At 38.5% G+C, this 25417-nt stretch overlaps 1 protein-coding gene across 2 annotated transcripts in view; it reads left to right on the forward strand.

Moving 5' to 3' along the window:
* The window catches only part of LOC146000224 (neuroglobin-like), a 52736-nt gene that overhangs the window by 16047 nt on the left and 11272 nt on the right, over nucleotides 1-25417 (forward strand). For both annotated transcript variants that reach the window (XM_083137625.1, XM_083137623.1), the window contains exon 3: nucleotides 11576-11696. In XM_083137625.1, coding sequence (XP_082993751.1) covers nucleotides 11576-11696 — 121 coding nt within the window. The remainder of the gene's footprint in view (nucleotides 1-11575; nucleotides 11697-25417) is intronic.

A 25417-nucleotide genomic window follows, 5' to 3' on the forward strand; every position in this document is an offset into this window, starting at 1 on the left:
TTAAAATCATCAACTAATATTTTTATAAAGTCACTACCATTTTTCAAATTTACTGATAATAATGATTTTTTTCTTGTTTTGTATTTTGCAATGTTATATACTATTGTATTTATAAAGTATTCACTATCAATCCTATTTGACAAAATGTTTTGTAATAACAATTTTATATTTCCTTCTTGAACTCAAGGTTGGTAAATTAAGTATCTCCAACCACTCCATATAATTTAGTGATATGTAAATGGTTGCTGTAACTTACGACCTGTAAGTCACAGAAAAAAAACAATATTTTTTGTTCTAAAATATCTCTACAATTTCACCATTCTAATTTCATTACCTCTTTCCAGAAATCTCAGGGGATACAATATGTGGGCAAGCTAAGAGTCTTTCTGTAAGTTTGTAAGGGATTATAATTTCTAAGAATGAAAATGATTGGTTGACTTCTTCCGTAACTGAAAAAAAAAACATGACAGGTCACTAACAAGAAAGAAAATATGCGTATTAAAAAAACTCTTATACAGTCCTAGCTTCTTTAATAAGAAATAGAACTGTACTTGTCTCCGAGGATGAAATCAACATACGATTGTTAAAAGCTGAGTCTGTAAAGGGGCGCTCAGCCAAAATAACGACATGACCCCCCCCCCACACACACACAGAGGACTGTCCTCACCAGGGGTCCAGGCGCAGAACGGGCTTTGGTTACCCAAACTTCCACGAGGCAATAGAGGAAAACACAAAAACACCCTTGCCCAGGCCGGGATTCGAACCCGGGACCCCTGGCACTGTAGCACGCTGTGTAACCTTACTAAGAGTTTGATAACTATACGTAGATGTGTAAGAAATGACCTGCATATTCAACCTTGTTGTCGAAGCAAATACACAAAGGGTAAAAATCATTTCTCACTGTCGTGCAATGGGCTTGCTTTGTGCTCACACACGTCAAACTGACCTTTCAACCACGAAATTAAAGCTGTTTGATTTCCTGAATGGCCCAGCATGCATCATGTACGACAGGTGCATATCTCGCATTTCGCACCATGACAGCTATTTCACGCATGCATAGACGCGCGCTATGTAAACCTCACTTTTGCGTGAATCCTGCACCAAAACAATATAGGTGCGTCACAATACCAGCAGGATTATCAGTCGTGTTTCTCTACGCTGCTTTCCTCCGACACGACGATGCTTCTCCTCATAATCTGATAATTCCGCCAGCTGACAAAGCAGGATTATGAGCGAACTGAAATCAGGGAGAAATCTGTTAAACGTGTTAAATTTCCTGCATCGACATGCTCCCATGAAGTCATGCCGCGGTTTCAAATTCCGAAAATATCGAACGGAAACATAGTAAAGCCATGATATCGACACTGAATTGAACAACAATGCAATTGTGCTGTAAAAGATAGGAAAATATACACGTTAACATGTTGTAAATAGAAGGTAATCCCGAATGCTATGGATGACATTCAACTTGACGTCATCGCGCAGTGCACTCTGGGAAGAATTCAGGCAAACAGATTCGCATGTGTTAAGGAAAGCGCATGAGAAGTCTTCTTACAGCGAGTAAATTTGCATTTCGTCTCTTTACACACTTTTCACAGTTTCTGTCGGACTTCGGAAAAGGTGAAACGAGTACATTCCTTATATGATCACGATAATCATATCTTGAATCGCTCCGGCAAGGACCATACGCTTACACGGAATGTTTTCAACGCAGGATCTGATCTGTTTGCCCGTAACATGGCGCAATGAATTGTGGGGGAAGTTTTGCTGACTATCATCCATTCTATCCTGTGCAAGAGGACGACTTAAAAGCGGAGCGTTATAGAAAGTCATCCAATTTTACTGAAAAAGATTGAATGTAGAATGTACTGTTTACAATATTTATTGTTTTAATATACAACCATTAGAAACCATCAATTAGGATACGCCAAGTTCAGATTTACCATGTACATGTATACACACACATAAACACACGTTAATTTTTCATGTTTTGTTTTCAGTATAATAATTAACTCAGGAAATGGCTGAACTTCATATGAATATGCTCTTGATAAAAATCGTAATCGATAGCACGTGTACGTATTTTATTGACATGCTTATAAAGTAATAAAACTAAAGCGTCACATTTCGCTTAGATATTACTTTCCAATCTGCTACGATAGTCCATTGTTACGGTCGATATGTTTGACTAAATCGCTAATTATGTTTACACCCCCTCGTTTCGACTAAAACCGTTTCCTTTTCACAAGTTTCCAGCACGTTGGCAATTAAGTGATCATTCGTTGATTTAGCGGACGCTCGGCAACGGGAATCGAACCAAAAATACCACGAAATCGATAATCGCATCATGTAATCCCTCCCCCACCCCTCACCATCGAAACTCCCTGTGCATTTACTAAAATTAGCATGTGCGGTTTTGGGCGCTGTGGAAAATGCAGGCCAAAAAAAAGGAAGTTTCGAAATCAACGATCGTGCGGTTGCAATCTGGAAACCAATTAAATCCGTTTATTAATTGCAAACGCGGTGTTTCGTGACGAAAATCTGAAGCAAAAACTGGAAATCTCTCCAACGAAATGTGTTGCGGGTTTTTGTCACAGATTAATGTGAATGGAAATTCAAGTTCGGGTCAAAAAGAAGAACATCTCACTTGCAACCGTCCACCAGATGGCAGATCAGTCGTTTAAACTGAGGAGAAACATAACCTATAATATAACTTAATATTGACATTCAGTTGTCTTCAAGGTTCTTGACAGTACAAAAAAGCTGTCACTTGGAACAGTCCACCAGATGGCAGGCCAATCGATTAAGCTTGAGAAAGATACACATATTATTGTTTAAAAGTAACATCGATTGAGTCTGTTACAGATGTGATTGTGTAAGTGATTTGTTGCAAAGATAGTTTTGTGTTCTAAGTTAGAATTTGAGACTTTATAGTTTACTGTTTGAATATTAGTGTCGTTCTAAATATATGTACGACAATGTGAACATTAATTCATGAAAAAATCTAAAGGCCGTAAAGCCAAATTTGCTGGTACAAAACCAGCTGAATCCAACATGGACACGGACATTAGTGCCATGGAACTTTCCAGCAACGTGGAAATCATAACTTCTGTAGAAGAAGTTAATAAGTTGAATTCTCAGTGTAATAATATAGATTACACCCAACAAATAAGTAAATCAAGTTCCAAAAAAGTTTATGAGCAACAGGTATTGAATTACAGAAGTAATCATTTAGGTCCGTATGAAATATTTGTGAAATCTAAACATCAGGATGCCTCAGGTGGAAATGGCAAAGGAAACATTGGTCAACTTCACATTTTAAAATTAGGCCAAATAGTCAGCAAAGAAAATATTATAGGTTTGAAAGAGATAGATAGCCTTGGGAAAAATCTAGCTAGACTTACATTTACGACATGTAATTATGCAAATGATTTCCTTTCGAATCCATTACTGTTACAGAATAATTGGGAAGGTTTTGTTCCATCACACCGAGTACGAAGAATGGGAATTATGAAAGATGTACATCAGTCAATAAGTGAAGATGAAATTTTGCAAAATATAAATTCATCAACAGCCAAAGTAATAAAGGTAAAACGCATTGTGAAGTATAAGTACGAGGAGGGTACTCGCGTTGCTGTTCCAACTCGAACGGTAATTGTAACATTTGACTCGCAATCCTTACCACAATATGTCACACTGTTTTACAAAAAGTTTGATATTGATAGGTACATTCCCTTGATTAAACAGTGCACTAATTGTTTTTATTATGGGCACTTCAGGGCTAATTGCAAAAGTAAATTAAAATGCAAACGCTGTGGTGAGAATCACGAATCGTCCTCTTGCACAAATAAGATCAAGTGTTTCCATTGTAATCAGGAGCACACTGCAATTGACAAAAACTGTCCTGAAAAACAACGCCAAAAGGAAATAATCAAAATTATGACAGTTCAGAATGTTACGTTTAACGAAGCTATGAAGAAAGTCCCAAAAATTAACTATATGTATGGATATGAACAGATATCTACTGGCCATGTTCAGGAAATAGAAAAGACAGTAATGCCATTTACATATGCTTCGATATCTAACAATTCGAGTAGCACCTCATATCATAATAATATAACACAAGATCAATACAGTGTATCTAATAAAAGGCCATTGTACAGTTCAAAGAAAGCTGGAAAATATTTGGAAGAGACTGAGTCTTCTCAAGGAAAACGCCAGAAATCTTCTCAAACATTGAAACCATTTGGACAAAATGAATATAAAAAGAGAATGACAAACCCTGATTATTCTTTGTCAGGATCTCGAAAAGACAATGCTCCGGATTTGTCGACAACATGCCAACAAAATAAATTATTTGTTCTTGCAGAGGCGGCTCAAGCTATCCAGCCAAATCGGGCACAAGAACAAAATTCTACAAAATTCCTAAATAATTTTTCATTATTTATAGAACAATTATGTAGCCTAGCAGGGACTTCGACATTGAAAGTTAACCAGGACTGGACTTGCATTGCTACAAGTATTTTACAATACTTATTTCAACAACCAGCATGCCAGACAAAGTCTTGAAAATATTACAATGGAATATACGAAGTTTAATTCCTAATAGACATAATTTACAAAATATTTTATCTTATTTTTCTGCAGATGTCCTTCTTATACAAGAAACGTGGTTGAAAACTGACTCAACATTGAAGTTTAAAGGTTACAATTGGATAAGAGATGATCGTTTAGATGGATACGGTGGTTCAGCTATAGGTGTTAAAAGAAATATACAGTATGACATTATTTTGTTTCAAAATATAAACAGTCAAATTCAGATTACAGGTGTTCGGATTGCTGATACGTCTTATGTATCAATTTACTGCCCTCCCACAGTGCACCTCCCTGTTACAGTGTGGCAGAATATCGTTGGGCAGCTTCCACCAAACACTTCATTTGTGCTGGCAGGGGACATTAATGCACACCACCCTATGTGGGGCTGTTCTCTAACTGATCGATCAGGTAAAGATTTGTATAATTACTTGCAAGATTCCTCAGTTGTATTACTCAACGACGGAACACCTACAATAATCTCAAGACCTAATGAACAGCCGAGTGCTCCAGACATAACTATTACCTCAAATGATATAGCTTCAAAAATCCATTGGAGTGTATTAGAGAAGTGTTACAACAGTAATCACATGCCAATTATGATAACCTTTCAACATAATAAAAATATAACGTGGTTTACTATGCGCTCTGAACAAAACAATAGTCAATATATATCAAGAAGGGTTGAATGGCAGAAATTCTCCGGAAATGTAAACAATGCAATAAAGAATGAATTGCTGAAACAAGAAGTATCGTATGACACATTGGTGTCTCTCATTCGACAAGAACAAATAAATGCAACAGTATCTAATTTTGGATCTAGAAGAAAAATGACTCCGTGGTGGACAACGGATTGCCAGAAATGGGTAAACGAACGACAAAAAGCATACATAAATTATAAGGAGAATCCTACCATCAATCATTTTATTAGATATAAAGTAATTGCAGCAAAAACTCAGAGGTTCCTAAAGAAATCAAAATCATACTTTTGGAAGTCATTTTGCTCTACATTAACTAAAGATTCTTCTATTTCAGTGACTTGGAAAATAATAAGAAGTATGTCCAATAATAATACTTGTCATTATTTTGGAGGAGATATCAATTCAGCCTGGATAAAAGAATTTCACCGCAAGTTGACACCAGATACGGTTGAAACTAATCTTTGTCAATTGTTAAACTCTATGAAATATCCAGAAACATCCACGTTAGAATCGCTATTCACTATGGATGAATTAGAATATGTTGTTCATAAACGAAAGAAAACGTCTCCGGGTTTATATGGTATTACATACGAATGTATTCAACACTGGCCTTTGAATGGATATGAAATTTTACTAAATACTTACAATTCAATATGGAATAGTGGAGAAATTCCATCACAGTGGAAAGAAGTGGTGATAATACCCATATTAAAACCAGGTAAACAATCAGGAATACATACGAACTATAGACCTATTGCAATGTCATCATGCCTTGCTAAATTATATGAACATTTAATACTGAACAGACTCACATGGTGGGTCGAATATAATCAGAAATTACCGAAACATCAGATGGGATTTAGGAAAGGAACTGGAACAGTAGATGTATTAGCGACACTAATTTTAGATATATGGCTATCTTTCATACGGCGAGAATTTTGTATCGTAGTTTTTCTCGATCTAAGTAGCGCCTATGATTCTGTCCTTCCAAATATACTGTTACAAAAATTGGAGAAAATGAACGTTCCACGTAATTTTATAAAAAGTATTCTTGGATTATTATTGGCACGTAAGTTGTACATTCGATATGGAAGACAGTTATCCACCGCACGTTATACACATAAAGGTCTACCACAAGGCGCAGTGCTGAGTCCCATGCTATTTAATATGTACACGGCAGATTTAGGCTCAAAAATTCTTCAACACACTCGTCTATTACAATATGCAGATGATATTGTTATATACACTAGTAGTAAAAATATTCAAGAAGGGGCTCAAAAAATTCAAAAATCTCTGGATGAGTTATCATCATGGTGTGATATCAATGGAATTGAAGTAAATCCAGATAAGTCTTCGGTGGTAGTTTTTAATAAGAAGAGATCTCATTCATGCATATCAATAAATATAAACGGAAAACCTATTAGTCAACAAAGAAGTCATAAATTTTTGGGACTTATATTAGATGAAAAACTTAAATGGAAGTCACAAGTAGAACTGGCACAATGTAAGGGATCTCAAGTGTTTAACATAATAAAAATGTTGACAGTTAAGAAAAAGTGGGGTGCTGATCCTAAATTATTACATCAGATCCATAAACAGATGCTAAACTCAAGACTAGAGTATGGTTCCTTTATGTACAATGATAATTTAAGTTGGGCTTTTAACACGCTATCTTCTATCCAATATAGCAGTTTATCCAGGATTTATGGCCTTTGGAAAGGAACTCCAAAACAAGCAACTTTCGTAGAAGTGGGAGATCCACCATACAAACTTAGAGTTAAATATCTTGCGAGCAAATTTTTACTTAAGAAAATTGCCAACACGACATCTCCGATCATACCAAAACTTCAATTGTTAGACTCTTTGATGCTCAACAGACGTACAGCAAAATATAAATCCAGATTACCTATACTATATTATGCTTATAAGGACATTAATAAATTTCAAGCTAATATTATTCGTTTACCTAATGCACCATGCTTCATGACAGACTACTTTAATATGATATCTCCCATGAGGATTCATTTTCCTGCCTACCCAAGTAGAGTTTTCAGGAAGACAATCCCTACAATTTCAAATAATATATATCAAGATTACATACATTCAAAATTACAATGTGAATATCACATATATACAGATGCTTCAAAATCAACGTCTGGAAAAACAGGAGCAGCATTTTACTGTGATAATTCTGCAGAATTCAAAATTTTTCCTTTGCCATCGTATCTGTCCATTTACACTGCAGAAGCTTTTGCAATACGACAGGCATTGCTTTATGTACAAAATAAGAAGTTAAATTCAGTTCTAATTGCAACCGATTCAGCCTCTGTGCTAAATTCTTTACAGTTTGCATCATGGTCATGTCATACGGAATGGTACATTGTTAACATAAGAATACTCACACTGAAATTAACGAGATTGGGATATGATATCAACTTTATTTGGACACCTGGACATTCTTTAATAGAAGGGAACAATATAGCAGATACTTTGGCAAAATATGCAGCGAATCAAACAATCCAACGGCCGCTTTCAATAAAGATTCCGTCCGTAGTTTTGGAATCACACACTAGAAAAATACTATTTACTGACTGGCAAAGCTTGTGGACAAATACTGGCACTCAATGCGGTAAGGCCTACTATGCTATACAAGAAAGAATTCCAAAGGAATGTTGGTTTAAACAGATTCAACTCTCCCGGAGTTCCCTCACAACTATAATGCGCTGCAGGTTAAATCACACTATCGCCGCAGCTCACCTTTACAAGAAGAATTTAGTGACTTCACCAGCTTGTTTGTGCAATGAATATACTGCAACTCCAAACCACATTATATTTCAATGCAAACTTTATGAAACTTACAGAGAACCATTTTTACAGGAATTGTACAGGAGTGGACATCAAGCGCCACTGACACTGCCTTGTTTACTGACTTCACCTTCATCCTCGGTAATTTATATTCTTACAAATTATCTTAATAAGTCTAATATAATTCTGTAAAAGTGTAATGAAATTTGGAAAGTATTTATTATGAAAGGAATAATTGTGAGTAAATATTATGTGCATACATGTATATAATACCAATTGATAAATTGTTAACTGGTGCATGGATTTTGTCCACAACCAATAAATATTTTATATATAAAAGTAACATCGAATTATCTTCAAACAGAATTTGCGAGATTATCTTCTGCATTTCATTCGAAATTATTGTAGTTATTTCCCTACTGTTGGAATTTATTTTAACACTTTTACTGTGCAATTTCTGTGAGTTTAGTTTTCTAAACTCCATAAAAGAGATCTAGAGAGATATTTTCGCGACTTTCAGAGATTTTGAACATTTATAAGCGTAAAAACAACACTTAATTCAAACCTCTTCATCTATGTGCTCTTATCTACATGGTTTACGAGCTCCAGGATACCATCTACATGTAAATATTTGTCCGTACGCTGGATAGAAAAGCCTGTTTCACTTTGTTACAACTGCTGAAATTCTAGCCTCGCAAAAAGGTCCCAAGAAAAGGCGTAAGTCTCTCGGAGAAAAGAGGGGAACTGTAAGGGAAGAATGCGGTAATATTTCCCACCGGAGTTATATTGGAATGTGCGGGCATTGTTCCGCAGGAAGAAGGCTGACCAAATCAAGCCTTATTTTTCCAACAGAACAACATTAATGTGTGCTGCAAGTAAATAACATGTTATCCGTCAGGCGTTCTGGTACGTTGTATGCTGAACGTTCATGTGACCGGCTGTTATGAGCTTGCAATCATAACAGCGAGTATTGTCACCCACTCGCTTTCTCGATATCGTCTCGACAAGTATCGAAGGGTAGTCTCGTTATCGTCATAGTATCAGTACTACCAGTACTCGACTAACCCTTTGTAAAAAAATACATTTTAAAAATAAGTACAGTATGTAACATTATTATTCGTACACACGGATTTTCAAAGAAAATGCTTTAATATCTGAAAGGAAATAATCTCTTTTGAAATTGTTTCTTTACAATTCAATAACTAATATCATTAGGAACATAAAATCTTACCCAAATCTGTATAACCAATGACAATAAAAAATTAAATGAAACTGAAAGAGAGACATGCCATTTTTTGTACAACTTTTGTATTCGTACACTTAATAATATGAAAGAAAAAAGTATATTCAGAGAAAATTGACAGACAGTTCTAATACTTTGATGTGTATCCTTTGGCTTCAATTACTGCTTGACACCTGTTCTTCATAGAATTAACTAGTTTCCGACATGTTTCGGAGCTTATTTTATTCCACTAGGCTTGCACAACAGTTTTCAACTCTTGTTTGGACTTGACGTCTGCTTTATGGACTCGGCTCTTCAAAATTGCCAATAAATGCTCAATGGGACTTTGAGCTCGTGTTTGTAGTAGTTTGGGCACATTCCATATTAGCTAATGCATGTTAACTTGCGCCTTATGCTTACTGTCATTGTCTTGTTGCAATCTGTAGATAGGCGGCATGTCCATTTTGTGGGCACTCTGCTTTACATTGTTCTTCAATATGTCCAAACAGACATATGAATTCATGATACCATCAATAAACTGGATGGTACCAACACCTTTGGACGACATACAAACCCAAATCATTAATGACCCACCACCGTGTTTAACTGTTGGAACTGTGTTAATGTGATCATTGTCTTTATTTGATTTTCTCCAGACCCTGTTTATCCCATCTGACCTGTATATATTAATCTTGTACTCGTCTGACCATATGACACTATCCCAAAATTTCTGGTCCTTGTGGATGTGCTCTTTCGCGAATGAAAGTCTCTTCCTGCGATTCACCTTATCTACATACGGCCTCTTTCGTGGTATTCTGCCATGATATCCATGCTTCCACAAGGCACGTCGGACAGTTTGATCGGACATCATCTTGCCAGCAACATTTTCTACTAACGGTCGTAACTGGGGAACACTTAGTCGGGGGTTTTCTCGCACTCTTTTTAAAATGAAGCGTTCATCACGTTTATTCAACCGTCTCTCTTTTGGTTTTCTCTGCACATTCTGTGTTGAACCTTCCTCTCTAAATTTGTTTACTATGTATTGAACTGTGGAGTGTGATTTATTGACTGTTTGTCCATTTTTTCTTAACGAATAATCTCTAAGAGCCAAATTTATAATAACATTCTTCAGATCGGAACTAAGTTCCTTCACCTTGCCCATTTCGAACACGCTGATAGATTGACGATAGGCCTACAACAATACCTACGTCAGCATTCCGCTTGACGGGGAGCGCGCCTGCATTTTCAAACTTGTTAAGAAGTTGCAAACTGCCCGAATATCGGTGGCGCTGTATGCGAGGAAGATTGAAACTCTTGCCTGTACGAATAACAATGTTGCATGAAACAGCGTGTTTTTCTCTTTTCACACAAATTATATGCTCTGTTTATACACTTTGAACATACATTTTTATTGACATTTGTTGGTGAAATCTTCATTAACATTAATTTCCAGGTACATATGAAAATGATTATATTTACTAGTAGATATGACATATTTTCCTAGGAAATTCTATGTGTACGAATAACAATGTTACATACTGTAACTGTAATTCAGTTACTTTTTAAGGTAACGAGTGTCGAAATTATCCATTCCAGTTACTTTCTTGTTCAGTGATGAACAAAATTATGATTTGATTACGAAATTACATGTGAATCTTTGTATATATGTTTATTACGAGGAAATGTTTCGCGCCAAGCACTTTTTCAGCACAAAGGTTTACCTTGAATTAAACATACTATTATTAATATTGTCGTGTGAGAACCAGACGGACGTAATTCCATTTACATAACACATTAACAGAAAGGCACATAATGTATTCTTACGAATATGTCTGGCTCTTTCAAACAGTCAGTATATTGGAGACATGTGACTCCATATTACTCTTAAGGATTAAAAATGGAATAGAAATCATCAGAGGAGTTTATTTAAACGAAACTGAAAACAGGTTCTTTGGAGCTACGTTCCTCGGGTTTTCATACAACGATATAATTTTATGATAATTAATGTTTTTTTTTTTTTATATATAACTTTAGATGGCCATTGGTCAAAGAGACAACCAGTAGTTCCTGGATGCAAAACGTCTACGGTTCAAAGCTCATCTAAAATAATTAATGCTCAGTTGCCGTTTAAAGGAACAGTGACTGTATACATCTGTGTTACTTTTCAGTTTGAGTACTTCTTGACAAAGTAACTTTTCAAACTGTCACAAACCACACTGCATGCAATACTGACACCGTCTTCTTCCATTTCCAGGGTCATGGCTTTCGTCCAGAAGGCAGTGGCTCGACTGCACGAACCGGAGAAGTTGGAAACACTGCTCACTGACCTGGGGAAGAAGCATTACCACTATGGCGCCAAGCAGAAGTACCTGGACGTAAGTGACACTTCTTCTTACTCTCAAATCGTCTCTCTCTCTCTCTCTCTCTCTCTCTCTCTCTCTCTCTCTCTCTCTGTCTGTGTGGATCTGGGTTCGAGTCCCAGCCAGGCTTGGTTGTTTCTATGCGTAATTTTCACCTAATCATCCTTAATGTCTCGTCGCAGCGATTTAACTAAAGAGACAGAGAATCGACTTTATGCCAGCGGTTGTAAAAATTGCATCTAGATGCTCAATTTTTATTGCCTGTGACGGTACAAAGAGGGTGTAGGCGTTCAATTTTTATTAAAGGTGGTTGTACAATCCGATATAGCTGATCGATCAACTGTTATTGACGTTGACTGTACAATCGGATGTATGTGTTCAATTTTTATTGGCGGTGAGTGTACAATCTAATCCAACTGTTCAATTTTTATTGGCGGTGTGTGTACAATCGAATCCAACTGTTCAATTTTTATTGGCGGTGAGTGTACAATCGAATCCAACTGTTCAATTTTTATTGGCGGTGACTGTACAATCAGAAGGGCGTGTAAGGGAAGGCACTTCAACTAAACTGCTCGCCATTAAAAATGCAACACCCAGAAGGAGTAATCGGAATCGGACGATATGTGCACAGTGTGTAGAGGAGAGGTGCAGAAGAAAATGATTAGGTGTTCAAGGCCGTCATGCGTCATGTGCGCCTGCCACGCCATCTGGTAAGTGGTACCTGTAGCAGGTCAGATAGGTGCAGAAGAGCAGTGAAAGTGCATGGTCGTGAGTGTAGTGTGTTAAAATCGGTCAGCAATGCCACGTCGTCGAATACGGCAGCGATTCCAGCAGTTTCCCAGTTCGATCGCGGCCGAATTGTCGCATACCGTGAATGCGGATTATCCTACCGTGAGATCGGTGCCCGTGTAGGACGGAATGCATCCACAGTGATCCGTGTATGGAACCAGTGGGTCCAGGAAGGCACTGTAGAGCGACGTAGAGGTTCACAACGTCCGGGTCGGACGACGGAACGAGAGGACAGACGTCTGATACGCATGGCCCTTACAGACAGAACCGCCACGTCAACGAGGATTGCGCATGAAGTACGGGATGTTTTACAACGTCCAGTGTCTCCACGAACCGTACTTCGTCATTTGGCGAACGGGGGAATTTTTTCCCGGCGCCCACTGTTGCGGATTCCTCTGACGCTAGAGCATAGGCGTTTGCGTCTGATTAGGTGCCAAGACCGTCGTGCATGGATGGCGGAGTGGAATGCTGTAGTGTTCTCTGATGAATCCCGCTTCTGTATACAACATCATGATGGACGTACACGCGTGTGGCGGCACCGTGGCACTAGGCTTCATGACGCCTGCATCATGCATCATCACACAGGGCCTTCATTGGGTATCATGGTATGGGGTGCCATCGCCATATGTGTTCGTTCGCGTCTCGTACGCATTCAAGGGACATTGAACAGCCAACGGTACATCACACAGGTTCTCACCCCTGTTGCTGTCCCATTAATCCATGCACTGCATAATGCCACTTTTCAACAGGATAACGCGCGCCCCCATGTTGCAAGGAATGTCCTCGAATTTATGGAAGCTAACCACGTGCCCCTGCTTCCTTGGCCAGCAAGATCGCCGGATGTGCCGCCAATTGAACATGTCTGGTCCATGGTGGGTCGCTGGCTGGCCCAACTCAGGTTTCCGGCACGTAATGTTGAAGACCTTTGGCACCGTGTGGAAGCCGCTTGGGACGCCATACCGCAAGCAGACATCGATAGACTCATTCTGTCCATGCCTCGCCGTGTTGCAGCAGTTATTGCCGCCCGTGGAGGCTGTACACGCTACTAGCTCCTTGGGGTTATGCAACCATGTTCTACGTGTCACATGTCACACCACCGAGCTCTAACTGTAATCATTTTCTTATTTTATGATGAACTACATATTTGCCAAGTTTCGTGTTTCTATCTCATTTCCTTCTGGGTGTTGCAATTTTAATGGCGAGCAGTGTACTTCTGGCAGGGCAACGAGGCTCTGGCGTCTGAACGTACGACCAGTATAATCGACTGTCTCTGTAGGGCTGTGTTGTGTTGTCCTATGTTTTATCCTGACGTATGCTGACTGCTGAGTGTCCCATTATAGCCTCAGCTACTAACTCATGTAAGGTTATTTGAGATATCGGAGACGTGTTATTTCAGTTATGGTAAGGGGGCCACATAATGTTACGGGTGCAAAATAGCCTAAGTGCTGACGGACCTACAATTTTCGATTTCATCAGTCAATCAATGTACAATCAGAATCGTGGATTGCATGGTTTAAATTTACAAGTTATCATATTTTCTGAGTGGAGACTTTCTGTCACAATAGACATGTTTTGTAGTCTTTGTCGATCATAATCTAGCCTACAAGCTTTAGAAGTGTGTTGGTATGTTTTCACATGGGACAGCATTTGATTAGCTGAGACATGCTCAAAATCGTATCGTACCCAAGGTATTGGGTAAGAAGTATAAAGGTTTAGCATAGCAGGAAGCAGAGAAAGGAATGCAGAATAAGCAATTAGGCAAACGTTAGGTTATTGACTTGGGAGACGAGGAGGCTTGGAGAATTGGAATTGACAGGGAGTGTGATCAGTTGGCGAGAATACGAGAGAGAGTAAGGTCTCCGGATTGTGAGAGAGAAGCAGAGTGGAGAACGATTATTGGACGATGGTGTGTGATTGAATCCATGTCTGACAGGGAGGTCAGACAACTGCATTTGAGAGGACAAGTATAGCAATAATCTTCATCTATTTGTAAGGCAAGTAATATCCTTTTCTTAACCAATCCATATCGGTTCAGTCATGGAGAGTATAAAACCCATATCTAATCTAAGTTAATTTCTATCGCCATTCCTTTAAAAGTAACCTCTTGCATTTATCACATTTAGGCCAAGCGAGTGATAACCATCTGAGAGATGAATGAGGAATAACTACATCACCCAATTCAATCTAGAGGTTCTTGGTTCGATCCCAAACGCAGCGTGGGAGTTGCGTTACGTGGTGGAGGTGCGGGGCAGATATCACATCCCGTCAACACCCTTGCGGTCGGATTCCCCTGGTCCGTGCCGGTTCCGAGTCGACCGTTCGTCGGCGGCCGACTCGAGGGGAGGCACGTTTCCTCGAGCACCCCCGAAGGGGGCAAGGGGTTCGGTGCGTTCCCCTCAGAGAGCCCAGGGACGCTCGCGGAAGTCCGACGCGCGGTCCACGCTCGGGACAAGGAATGCCTGCCCCTCGCGAAGACCCACACCGGACCGAACCCGCGGTGGCCCCCCGGGGCCCCGACCGGCCCCGGTCCCCAGAGCCAATCCTTGTTCCATTACCCACATTAGTCTATCGTCAAGAGGCTCTTTACCTCGGAGGCCAGATGCGGATTCGGGTACGGCCAGGCCTCGGGAGACCTTGTTAGGTGCATATGCATATAGTTAAACACTACGAATTGTTAATTATTTTATTATATACACAATTGTATATTATTTTCTTTTAATATTCTATCATAACAATATCATTATGGGAGAAAGAGTCAATAATGGACAACGAGATTTCGTATTCTTAGAATATTATCTGATGTATTTCAATTTATGTGGATAATATTAGCAAGTGCAAAGGAAATTTTACAATTAATCTTTATTAATGACGATATTTTATCAATATTATACAAACAGAAGGACGATTGATCAACACATTGCCTTTTAGTAATATTTAAAGTATTTCATTCAATTCAATTGTTATTTATAAAAATTTTCAGTCAATATAAGCATTCATATATTTTCAGAAATCAATTATAATTTAAATTTTGCAGTAGTATACAGTATACACTCATAACATCTTCAAGAGTATTTACAGCATTACATTCCATTCATATGTAAAGTACAATTTGCTTTTAGTAATTATTAGTAGTTATATTTTTTTCTCGTCTCAAGATTCTAATTATATTTGGTGTGTAAAGGAATGGCGATAGAAATTAACTTAGGTTAGATATGGGTTTTATATTCTCCATGACTGAACCGATATGGATTGGTTAAGAAAAGGATATTACTTGCCTTACAAATAGATGAAGATTGTTCCTACACTTGTCCTCTCAACTATCACTTGTCTGACCTCCCTGTCAGACATCGAATCTATCACACACCATCGTCCAATAATCGTTCTCCACTTTGCTTCTCTCTCACAATCCGCAGACCTTACTCTCTCTCGTATTCTCGCCAACTGATCACACCTCCTGACAATTCCAACACTCATTCCATACCCGTCTCCCAAGTCACTCACCTAACGTTTGCCTAATTGCTTATTCAGCAATCCTTTCTCTGCTTCCTGCTATGCTAAGACTTTATACTTCTTACCCTATAGCTTGGGTACGATACGAAACAAATGAATGTGGCTCGGAAGTTGATGATAAATCATCTCTTTCTGTGAGCCTTGAAGACAATGCTAACTCGACATCAGTCCGTTTGCCTTCACTTAGAACCAGAAAACATTACTATATTAATTTTGCATTTTTATCTGTTTTTTGGCATCTTTTTTGCATTGTTCTTCATTCTTGAGGTTTATTTTTCTTCTCTCCTATTGTTTCGTGAATTTTAAATGCATTTTCTAGCATAATTTATGTATTCAAATTTCCTGACATGGTATTTTTAGCAAGTTCGCCATTATGGTCAATGGAAATGCACAATATTATTTTAAACTGAAAGTTTGACAATGGATTAAATAATTAATTGTGTACCTTTGTTTATCCTCCAGCACTAAGAATACTTTGTATGAAGCTTACTTTGAGGTTTGAACCAGTTTCCAAATTCAAATAGTTAGGAGTAATATTAACAAATGAAAATTATATTAAAGAGGAAATAAAAAGTAGGCTTAATTCAGGAAATGCATGTTACTTCTCTCTTCATAAACTTTTGTCTTCTCGTTTAATATCTAAGAAACTAAAAGTTAAAATATACAAAACAGTAATTTATATGGGTGTGAAACTTGGTCCCTTACATTGAAAGAGGAACATAAATTAAGAGTATTTGAAAATAAGATCCTTAGGAAAATATTTGGACATAAAAGGAATGAGGAGACAGGTGAGTGGAGAAGGTTACATAATTTGTATTCATGTCCAGATATTATTAGAATAATGAAATCAAGAAGACTTAGGTGGGCAGGCCATGTGGCACGAATGGGAGAGGAAAGAGGAGTTTACAAGATTCTTGTTTGGAAACCTGATGGTAAGAGACCTGTAGGAAGGCCAAGACGAAGATGGAGGGACAAAGTTGAGATGGACCTAAGGGAAATCGGTAGGGATGGAAAGGAGTATATAGGTCTTGCTCAGGATAGGGACAGATGGAAGGCCTGTGTTGCTGCAGCCACGAACCTTCGGGTTTAAGAAGGCTAGAGAGTTAGTTACTTTGAGGTTATCTTGCTGGCCACTATAATTTGGTTTAATCTTGGGTTTTAGTCACAATACAAAAACATTACACTCTAATGTACGCGAAACAGAATTACCGACTGCTGTATGGTGCAAGCCAACTCTGAAAGGAGGTGAATGACTTACACAGAAAAACCTTCAAGTAATGTAAGGAAAACTACATAGCACTTAATTGCTTTTCCCCTTTGCTTCAGTAGTTTAAAACACGAAACAATGTCTAATTATTCAACTACTCTGTTGTAATTTATGAAAAATAAAGCTTTGATTTTAAGAGCAAAAATTACTTGTAGGTCATTTTTTTAAATAATTTAAGGTCATTCTGTGGGTCAACTTTGGAGCCATAGCAATGAATAATCAAGAAGGAATATGGAGAACTTCGTACAAACCTGCCTCAAGATAAACGCATCCTTGAAACTTTGTATAAATCTTTCCCCTGGGGGTAAAAGGGCCAATCAAAGATGCGCGTGTTTTCCTCAACAACATTTTCCAACTAAACTTGCCTCTGTAGCATATTTGATACAATAGTTTTGATGGACGTCATACTCTCTGACGTCATTCATCTTCGACAATCGATATCGCTGTACGAGCGTTACCAGAGGCTGGAACTTTTGAATTTAATTATGTTTACTTACAAAAGGCGAGTTGGAGTTGTGGTTACGGCAGCATCGTTCCCTCCGCTAAGTTTATTAACTGGAATTGGTATGGTCCGTAATGTAAAGATCAAATTAGCATAATTGAATTACAAGATACCCTTGTACTCAGACTGATTATGCCTGTCATGCACACGGGTACAAGATTCTTACGGGAGCTGGTAACTCTTGAAGATGCGAGAACTGCCATTGGGTTGTTGAAGGTTTGAGTCCCATCGCCGCTGTTTTTATTTATTTAATAGAAGATTCCAAATACATCGTTAGCCATTTTACATTGGAACGATTTTATAGAACATAAGGACAAACATAAGAACATAATACAACAAAAATAATAACATAGAAAAATTACATGTGGTTAAGAGACTTATATACTTTTAGTTAACTTTATTCTAAAACGGTCCAAATTTTCAAAAATGCCTATTTGGCTTCCTAGATTATTGTATTCACTGGGCAGTCTATGGAACAGAGAGCGCTGGATGAGGCACAATCTCGGCTTCTGAGAAGCAAAAAGTAGAGTGCTTCTTGTTGAGCAGGGAGAGGCACGCGAAAGTGAACTTCCTGAAGAAGGCGGTCACTTCTGATGTTGCCATTCACTATTTTATGTAGAAATATATGGTCAGCCAGTCTATGTCTCTCTTGAGGAGTTTGGATATATAACATTCGTAGGGGGATGGACTTTTGCAAGTGTTTTGTGGAGGGAATTCGGCGTCGAACAATGGTCAGGAAGAAATTTAGGATGGAATTTAGTCTATCTGAACTTGAGGGGCGCGCCATAGACCAGATCGGAGAACAGTATTCAATTTTAGGTGACACAAAAGATTTGTAAAAGGTGCTGAGGGCAGTCAAGTTGTTTATTTCCGTGAAACGATAGAGATGACTCAGCATACGAGAATCTGCGGGGCAAGGTCGCGCATAACGGTAGAGAAGGGGAGAAAGCGAGTAGGCGGAGCAATAGCTGGTAGCTCCATCCGCATTTTCCTCTTCGTGCACTCTCACGCGTTCATTGGTCGAGCCATCTGGCGTCACTACTTGCGCAGAGGAGTTGTTTTCGTTCGCTTGCTCCAGAGGGTCTCCCCGATGGCGCAGTGGTAGCGTCTTCGCCTTGTAATCAAAGGGTCCCGGGTTCGATACCCGGTGGAGGTACATAGTGGTTCGGATCCCACTTTAAACTGTAGGTCCAGTCCCGATTAGCCTTACTGTGCTTAAAGGGGACTTAAAACACCAAATCAATCAAATCAAATCCTTTCAAGGTAGCTCTACGATTGTCCTTACCGTATTGGGACCACATTGAAATTTTGAAGTTCGAATTGGGATCTATCGCGGGACCATTCGCACCAAAGGCGAGAGCGTTGTCCATTCACTAAGCCTCGTTATTCTGTCAGGGTAGACTTTCACTCCGTAATATCAACCAGAATTGTCCACACAGCCCGACCTACCCAAATTTTTAAAGGCATGCGTCTGACTGCTATACGCGAGACTAGGGTTCGATTCCCTGCACAGGGCGGCTCTGGGGCTAACCCAGCTTCAAATCAATGGGTACACGGGTGGTACAGGAGGCCGGGGCTCGAGAATATGCGGAGCCACATCCCCGTCCCATCCCTCGTGTGCTTTCATGGCACGATGGTTCGTTTGATTTGGTTAATTTTACTTCTCTTTTCTGCCACATCTTGGCTAATCGCGAAGATGATGATGAGTGATGATGTGATGAAATTGATGAAGGGAGGCTCACAAGAAGGATCCATGCCAAGGTCGGGATTCGAGACCAGAACGCCTGACGTCGTAGCGTGTGCTAACCAATCCACTACGAAGGTCGGTTCATGGCAGGATGGGTTGCACGGGGGACACCGTTGCCTTTATTACCCTTCTGTACTTTTCGATAAAGGTCTAATTCATGTTGTTTTTCTACTCTACAGCACCTCTTAAAATGTTGTTACCCTCCCAGAGATTGCAAAATCTGTATAAACCGCCGATAAGAAAGAAAATGTACACTGCATGCACTAAATTTAAGTAACGCACATGCATTTCACTTTTTGAAGCCAATTTTCTATATTTGTGACCTTCACATCTTAAATCAAGTCTACAGTAAAACCTCGATAATCCGGACTAATGTGGGGGGGGATAGGTTGACCGGATTAACTGCAATATCCTAAAAGAACGATAGAAACTGCATTAAAACTCAGTTTATAGCAACAAAACACGTTTATTATGGTGTATTTAAAGGGCACAGGCCTAAATACACTATACAGTACAGTACAAAGTCTCAGTGGTTGACTGACTTTTCTTTGGGAAGTTCTCTTGTTGACTTCCAGCCACATTTAAAACCTTGCATTCTGCTTACTTTGGAAGGGGGGGGAGGCGACTTTTGCCTGTCCGGATTAAGCGAAGTCCGGTTTATCAGAGTCCGGATTAACGACGTTTTACTGTATTTGAAATGAAATGAATTCATCTTCTTTTAAAATTCATTGATTGAAACAAAAGCAAGTGCGTGAACGCTTGGACAATTTGCATCCGTCACATTATGGGGCCAGGCACATTACCATCAATAAAATCAACACGTGTCTCTGAGGAATGAAATCTTCTTACTCAGGTTAAAAGCTGAGGCTGCTAAGTGACACTCAGCGAAGGACAAAACACAGTCCTACTGATTCACATGGAGCACCATAATTAGCCAACATTGTTTTATTTCCTTACCTTTTTCAACAAATTAAAAAAAGAGTGAATTATTATTTCATAACATCATTTTCTAATCTTTTATAAACTTTCCTATATTACTAATCTGATAACATAATTCAAATTATATATATAAAAACCATAATATAGAATTTTGAAATAACTATAACTGAAAGATAGTGAAAACAATATTATATGTGAACACTATCACATATATGCATTACAATCTGGTCTCAAAATCTAATTATGCTAAAGTGGGCAATGTACCTTCTCGGATACGTTCAATTTTTATTCCCTAAATTTAGCCAAATATAATGGATGTAGCCATATTTTTATCTTTTACGTTTTTCAGCATATTTCTATTAAATATCCAACAAAAAAGTACATGAAAATAGCATATGGAAATTACGAATGAAATAAATCTACATGCATGCTACAGCATGCTTTGTTCTTGTACGTCATCTTGCAACTAGTATCTAATACTTCCTTGTATGTTGTACAAAAACCCAAAGACTTGTTATATAGTGGCTATTTCCTTGTACAGCCAACGGCAAAGATAATAGTAGGCAAATTGTCCATCACTATTTATATTCTTTTCTGTTCTATATCCTGTTTGTTTTAAGGAATGGAATCTTAATTCAATATTGTGGAAAACGAACTGAACGGAAATAGTGATGGATGATTCGATACTATTACTTTTGCCGTTGGGTGTACGGAATGTCTGTCCTTGCTTCGATTCCCAACTACTTCGGGATCCGCATTAAACTACAAAGTCAGTCTCGATTAGTCTATTTCTACATAAATCTTTGTAAATTTCGCGATCTTTTTTATGACTTCGTTAACGTTGTAACCTTATCTTATTTCGTATGATCTATTTTTCACCATTACGTTGCTAGCTTGTTATTTTCGTCCAGAGCAGACTTCCTAGAAAGTGTTTAATCTTGCCAAAGGAACCTTTCTATTCCGAACTAGACGCACTCACAGTATTAAGCCCAGTCACCTTCGCTGACGAATATTAGATTTCGCCAAAGCATTTGATGTAGTGTTGCATCTCCCCATAAGCCCACCCCTTGGCGTCGCGCGTCTCGAATTCGTCTGAAAAGCGAGCCTCGCCTTCGCTAATTACGTGTTAATTGCATGGTTGCATGTGTTTTCCCTGCACGAGCGTCATCTGGGGAAAATCTGATGCCACTCCACATATGCGTTCGGTACCGTATGTGCATAATTAACATACGATTGACTCTGAGACGTGAAATCTGTACATGCAATCATGTGAAAATTTCATGCGGAGGAGAGGGAGTTGAATACCACATGATTTTAATCGGATCCATCCCCGAAGAGTTGAGCATTATGAATGATTGTCTCGAACAATTACAGTGTGACGCTTCCATTGGAAAGTCCTTCACAGTGACGAAGCTAATGTTTATGTTCATGGGGAAGTTAATAAACAGAATATGCGCTACATTGGGCAGATCCTAGTCGAATGGTTGGTGCTGGCAAATTAATGGTGTGGTGTGTGTGGAATGCGATTGGTTGGCCCATTTTTCACAAATGCTGCCTATTTGAATTTGTTTAGTGAACAGATTCATCTTTGCTTACGGGATATGGTACTTATTCCAGAGTTTTTTTTCTCAATACGACGCAGCTTCACCACACTGTGCAAACGTTGAGAGACAGTTTCTGTCCAAACTGAGTTATCAGATGAGAAGTTCCGCATATTCAGTTCATTTACTTCACCACAGGGTTGATAAAAATCGTGACATTTATTTAAAAAATCATTTTTGTTGATTAAAATAGCATTTTCTTATTTAAATCGATTTTTTTGAATTTTTAAAGAAAACATGTTTATAATTGCTTGTAGAGTTCTTGGCAGCAGTCATATAGATACATGTTTTCTATAGAAAGGCTTTTGTAGCAGACGACCCTGTAAAATACAAGAACAGTTTGATTAAAGCAAATAAAACTTTATATGTGTACATACATTTTTCTGTTTGTGATACTGTACCTTACTATGGAAATATTTGTTGAGTGTGTTAATGAAACTAATAATAATTTCAGTAACTTTTCTTCCAGTGAAAATAAAAAAATTCTCGATGTACTCTATAATTGGAACTTAAAATTTTAACTTAAATATTTTTATATTCTTTGTAGCTGAATTTTGGAGATTTTTTAATGGTAGTTTGCAAAATATCAGCTGCCATGTTTATATTCAGTTTAATGATAATGACACTATTTATAGTTTAACATGATTAATATTTTGTTTATTTTTCTACATAAAATGTTTCCTATTTTTGCCTGTAAAAATTATTGAATTTTACACCAAGAGAAATCCTGTGTTTCCATTCCCCTTCGTATGAGCTTCACCAGTCAGTATATGTATTTTATTTCCTTTATTTTCCTATCTTACAGCCTAATGATCACCAATAAATGATTACCAAAAGTGATTTTAGTATCTACAAAATCCTTATGTACATTATTCTATAAATTATTTATTTGATGTGATTTTAAGAAAAATCACCTGGTTTAAATGAATCCACATTACTTCACCATGAACATAAGCATTAGCTTCGCCACTGGGAAGGCTTTTTCATTCCAAAGGAAACCTCGCACTGTAATTGTTCGGGACAACCATTCATAATATCCAACTCTTTTGGGATGTATCCGATTAAAATCGTATGCAATGGCACGTGAAGTTCTCTCCCTATACGTCAATATGAAAAGGAGGAAAGCATTTCGTAATAACGTTTTACTGGTTAAAGATACGTCGAAAGAAACCTTCACCATTGCATTTCTCGTAAAATTCTAGCCTGATTTGATATATCACATCACCCCCTTCCCATTTAAAAAAAAATTAAGTTGAATTCAATATGGCGAACGTTCGCGGCACACCCTGAAACAACATGTTCCATCACGGCTTATTGGGGCGCAACTCTTGCCAACACTCAACACAAAGGCACAGCAATGCGGAGGCGAAGACTCGAACTCGGAACAGAAGTGGCGAGATCACGAGTGCAATCGACGTTGCAGAATAATCCAGACGGGTCGAAACATTTTGGACAACCCTCGTATTTCGCCGTGACGGTTAAACGTACCGTGCAACGCATTCACTGGAAGCAAGATCATCTCATGCGTGACATATGTTTGTTTAATGGACACCCACCCCTCCCTTCCCCTTCCGAAGAGCCCGGCGACACAACTTTTGCTCTTCCGAAACGAACACATGTCGGACTCTTTTTCCTTCCCCTTTTGTTAAACCACGCTCTGCGCTACGGCCACGACAGAATTTCATTTCCGCAAAATTCACCCACCTCTCTTCCTCTCCCCTTTTCGCATGTAATTTTTTCTCATCTTCGTCCCGATCCCCCCTGTCAGATCCATCCCGCACCGACAGTCGCTCTCTCTCCTGTCGTGTTTATCCCGTGACGTCACGAGGCTCTCCATCCCGAGGTTTTTGTTATTGGAATTTGGACAGAGAAATTTCATCCGTTGGATTTTCAGTCGGCGCCGCTGCGGAGAAATATGAGACGGGGTCCCTAATATTGTCAGTCATTTCTTACGTCTGCATTCTCCAGTAAAGAACGAAATGGCGTTGTCACGGCGTGCACAAGGGAGGGGCAGATGGGGACGAAGCCCCTACAAGTACACGAATAAGATTTTGATAGGGGAAATGACAAGTACACTCACCGGAAAAAAATGTGTTACGTACCAAATAGGACCAAGTAATGTAAATAGTTTGCCAAAGAGGAATAGAGATGGCAGCACCAGGCGTGCAAGATTATGAATTAGCATAATATATGTCAATAACCTTATAAATAAGAACATAGCAAATTGGAAAGATGAAAAACAATAAAATATATTATAAGAAGACAAAGAATAAATATAAAAGAAATAAATTAATGTATATACTTGATACATCAAACTATTGATCATATGTAAATTGATCAGAAAACTAAAGAAGTCAAAGCACTGATACAAATTTGTGTCTGAACAGATCTTAAATCTGTATGATTTCATATACCTTTCCAATAGCGGAAATTTTGTTTGCCCCAGTGGCGGCGCGCTCCAGTCGACGCCCCACAGCACTTTTGGTTGCGCGTTTCAGCCGTGGCAACTACTTGGATGCGCGTGTCAGTCGTTTGGCACCAAGTGCACCCTAGGTTGGACATATTTAGTGTTGGCGCGTTCCAATCGCAGCCGCATGGGAGGAAATTAGTATAGTTCCCAAAGCCTAAGGGGAAAAGCTGTAAGAAGAATAAAGTAATCCCCAAATCGTAGAAACATCGGAAATAGAAAGAAATTAAGAAGAAAGTCCATATCCAAACCATCTACGAAGAAGGAAGTCCAGATCCCGATATTCCATTAAGAAGGAAGTCCATATAGAAGATTTTTCAAATCGAGAAAAGAAATAATAAAAAGTATATTGAGATGAAAATTGACTGTGAATGAAAATTACAGAAGAATGTACCTTATTATGTAAATATTCTGATTCCATGTATTCTGTGTTCAAATAATCTATACGTTTAAACGTCTCCATTGGAAGGCATCCTGTCTGGTTTCGTCGTCTACAAAGATCCCTACTCTGTAAATATTCTAGCTGAGGTTTAAAATTAAGATTTATGTACCCTGCACCAAATGGAGGTAGAAAATGGGACACCTAAATCCTGAAATACTCGCTTTCCTGTGTGGCATTATGTGTGTTGCCTATCTCTACGGCGGTGGTAGAAGTTGCCATTGTATTTCAGGATATAGGTGTCCCATTTTTGCAAGTGAGTGTACAAAGGAATATATACGTCTTGGAAAATACCGTATTAATAATTGAATTTGAATTTAAAATTTTGTGAGCGTCAGCACTTAGGCTATTTTGCTCCCGTCACATTATACGGGGTCCAGCCCCTTACCATTACAAATAACAACTCTAACGTTGCATAACTAAAAATTGTAAAACCTTAAAATGTTCTGACTTCTGTTAAAAGCTGAGGCTGTAA

This window comes from Lepisma saccharinum, chromosome 16, assembly GCF_977018435.1.
Source record: "Lepisma saccharinum chromosome 16, izLepSacc3.1, whole genome shotgun sequence".
Lineage (NCBI taxonomy): Eukaryota > Metazoa > Arthropoda > Insecta > Zygentoma > Lepismatidae > Lepisma > Lepisma saccharinum.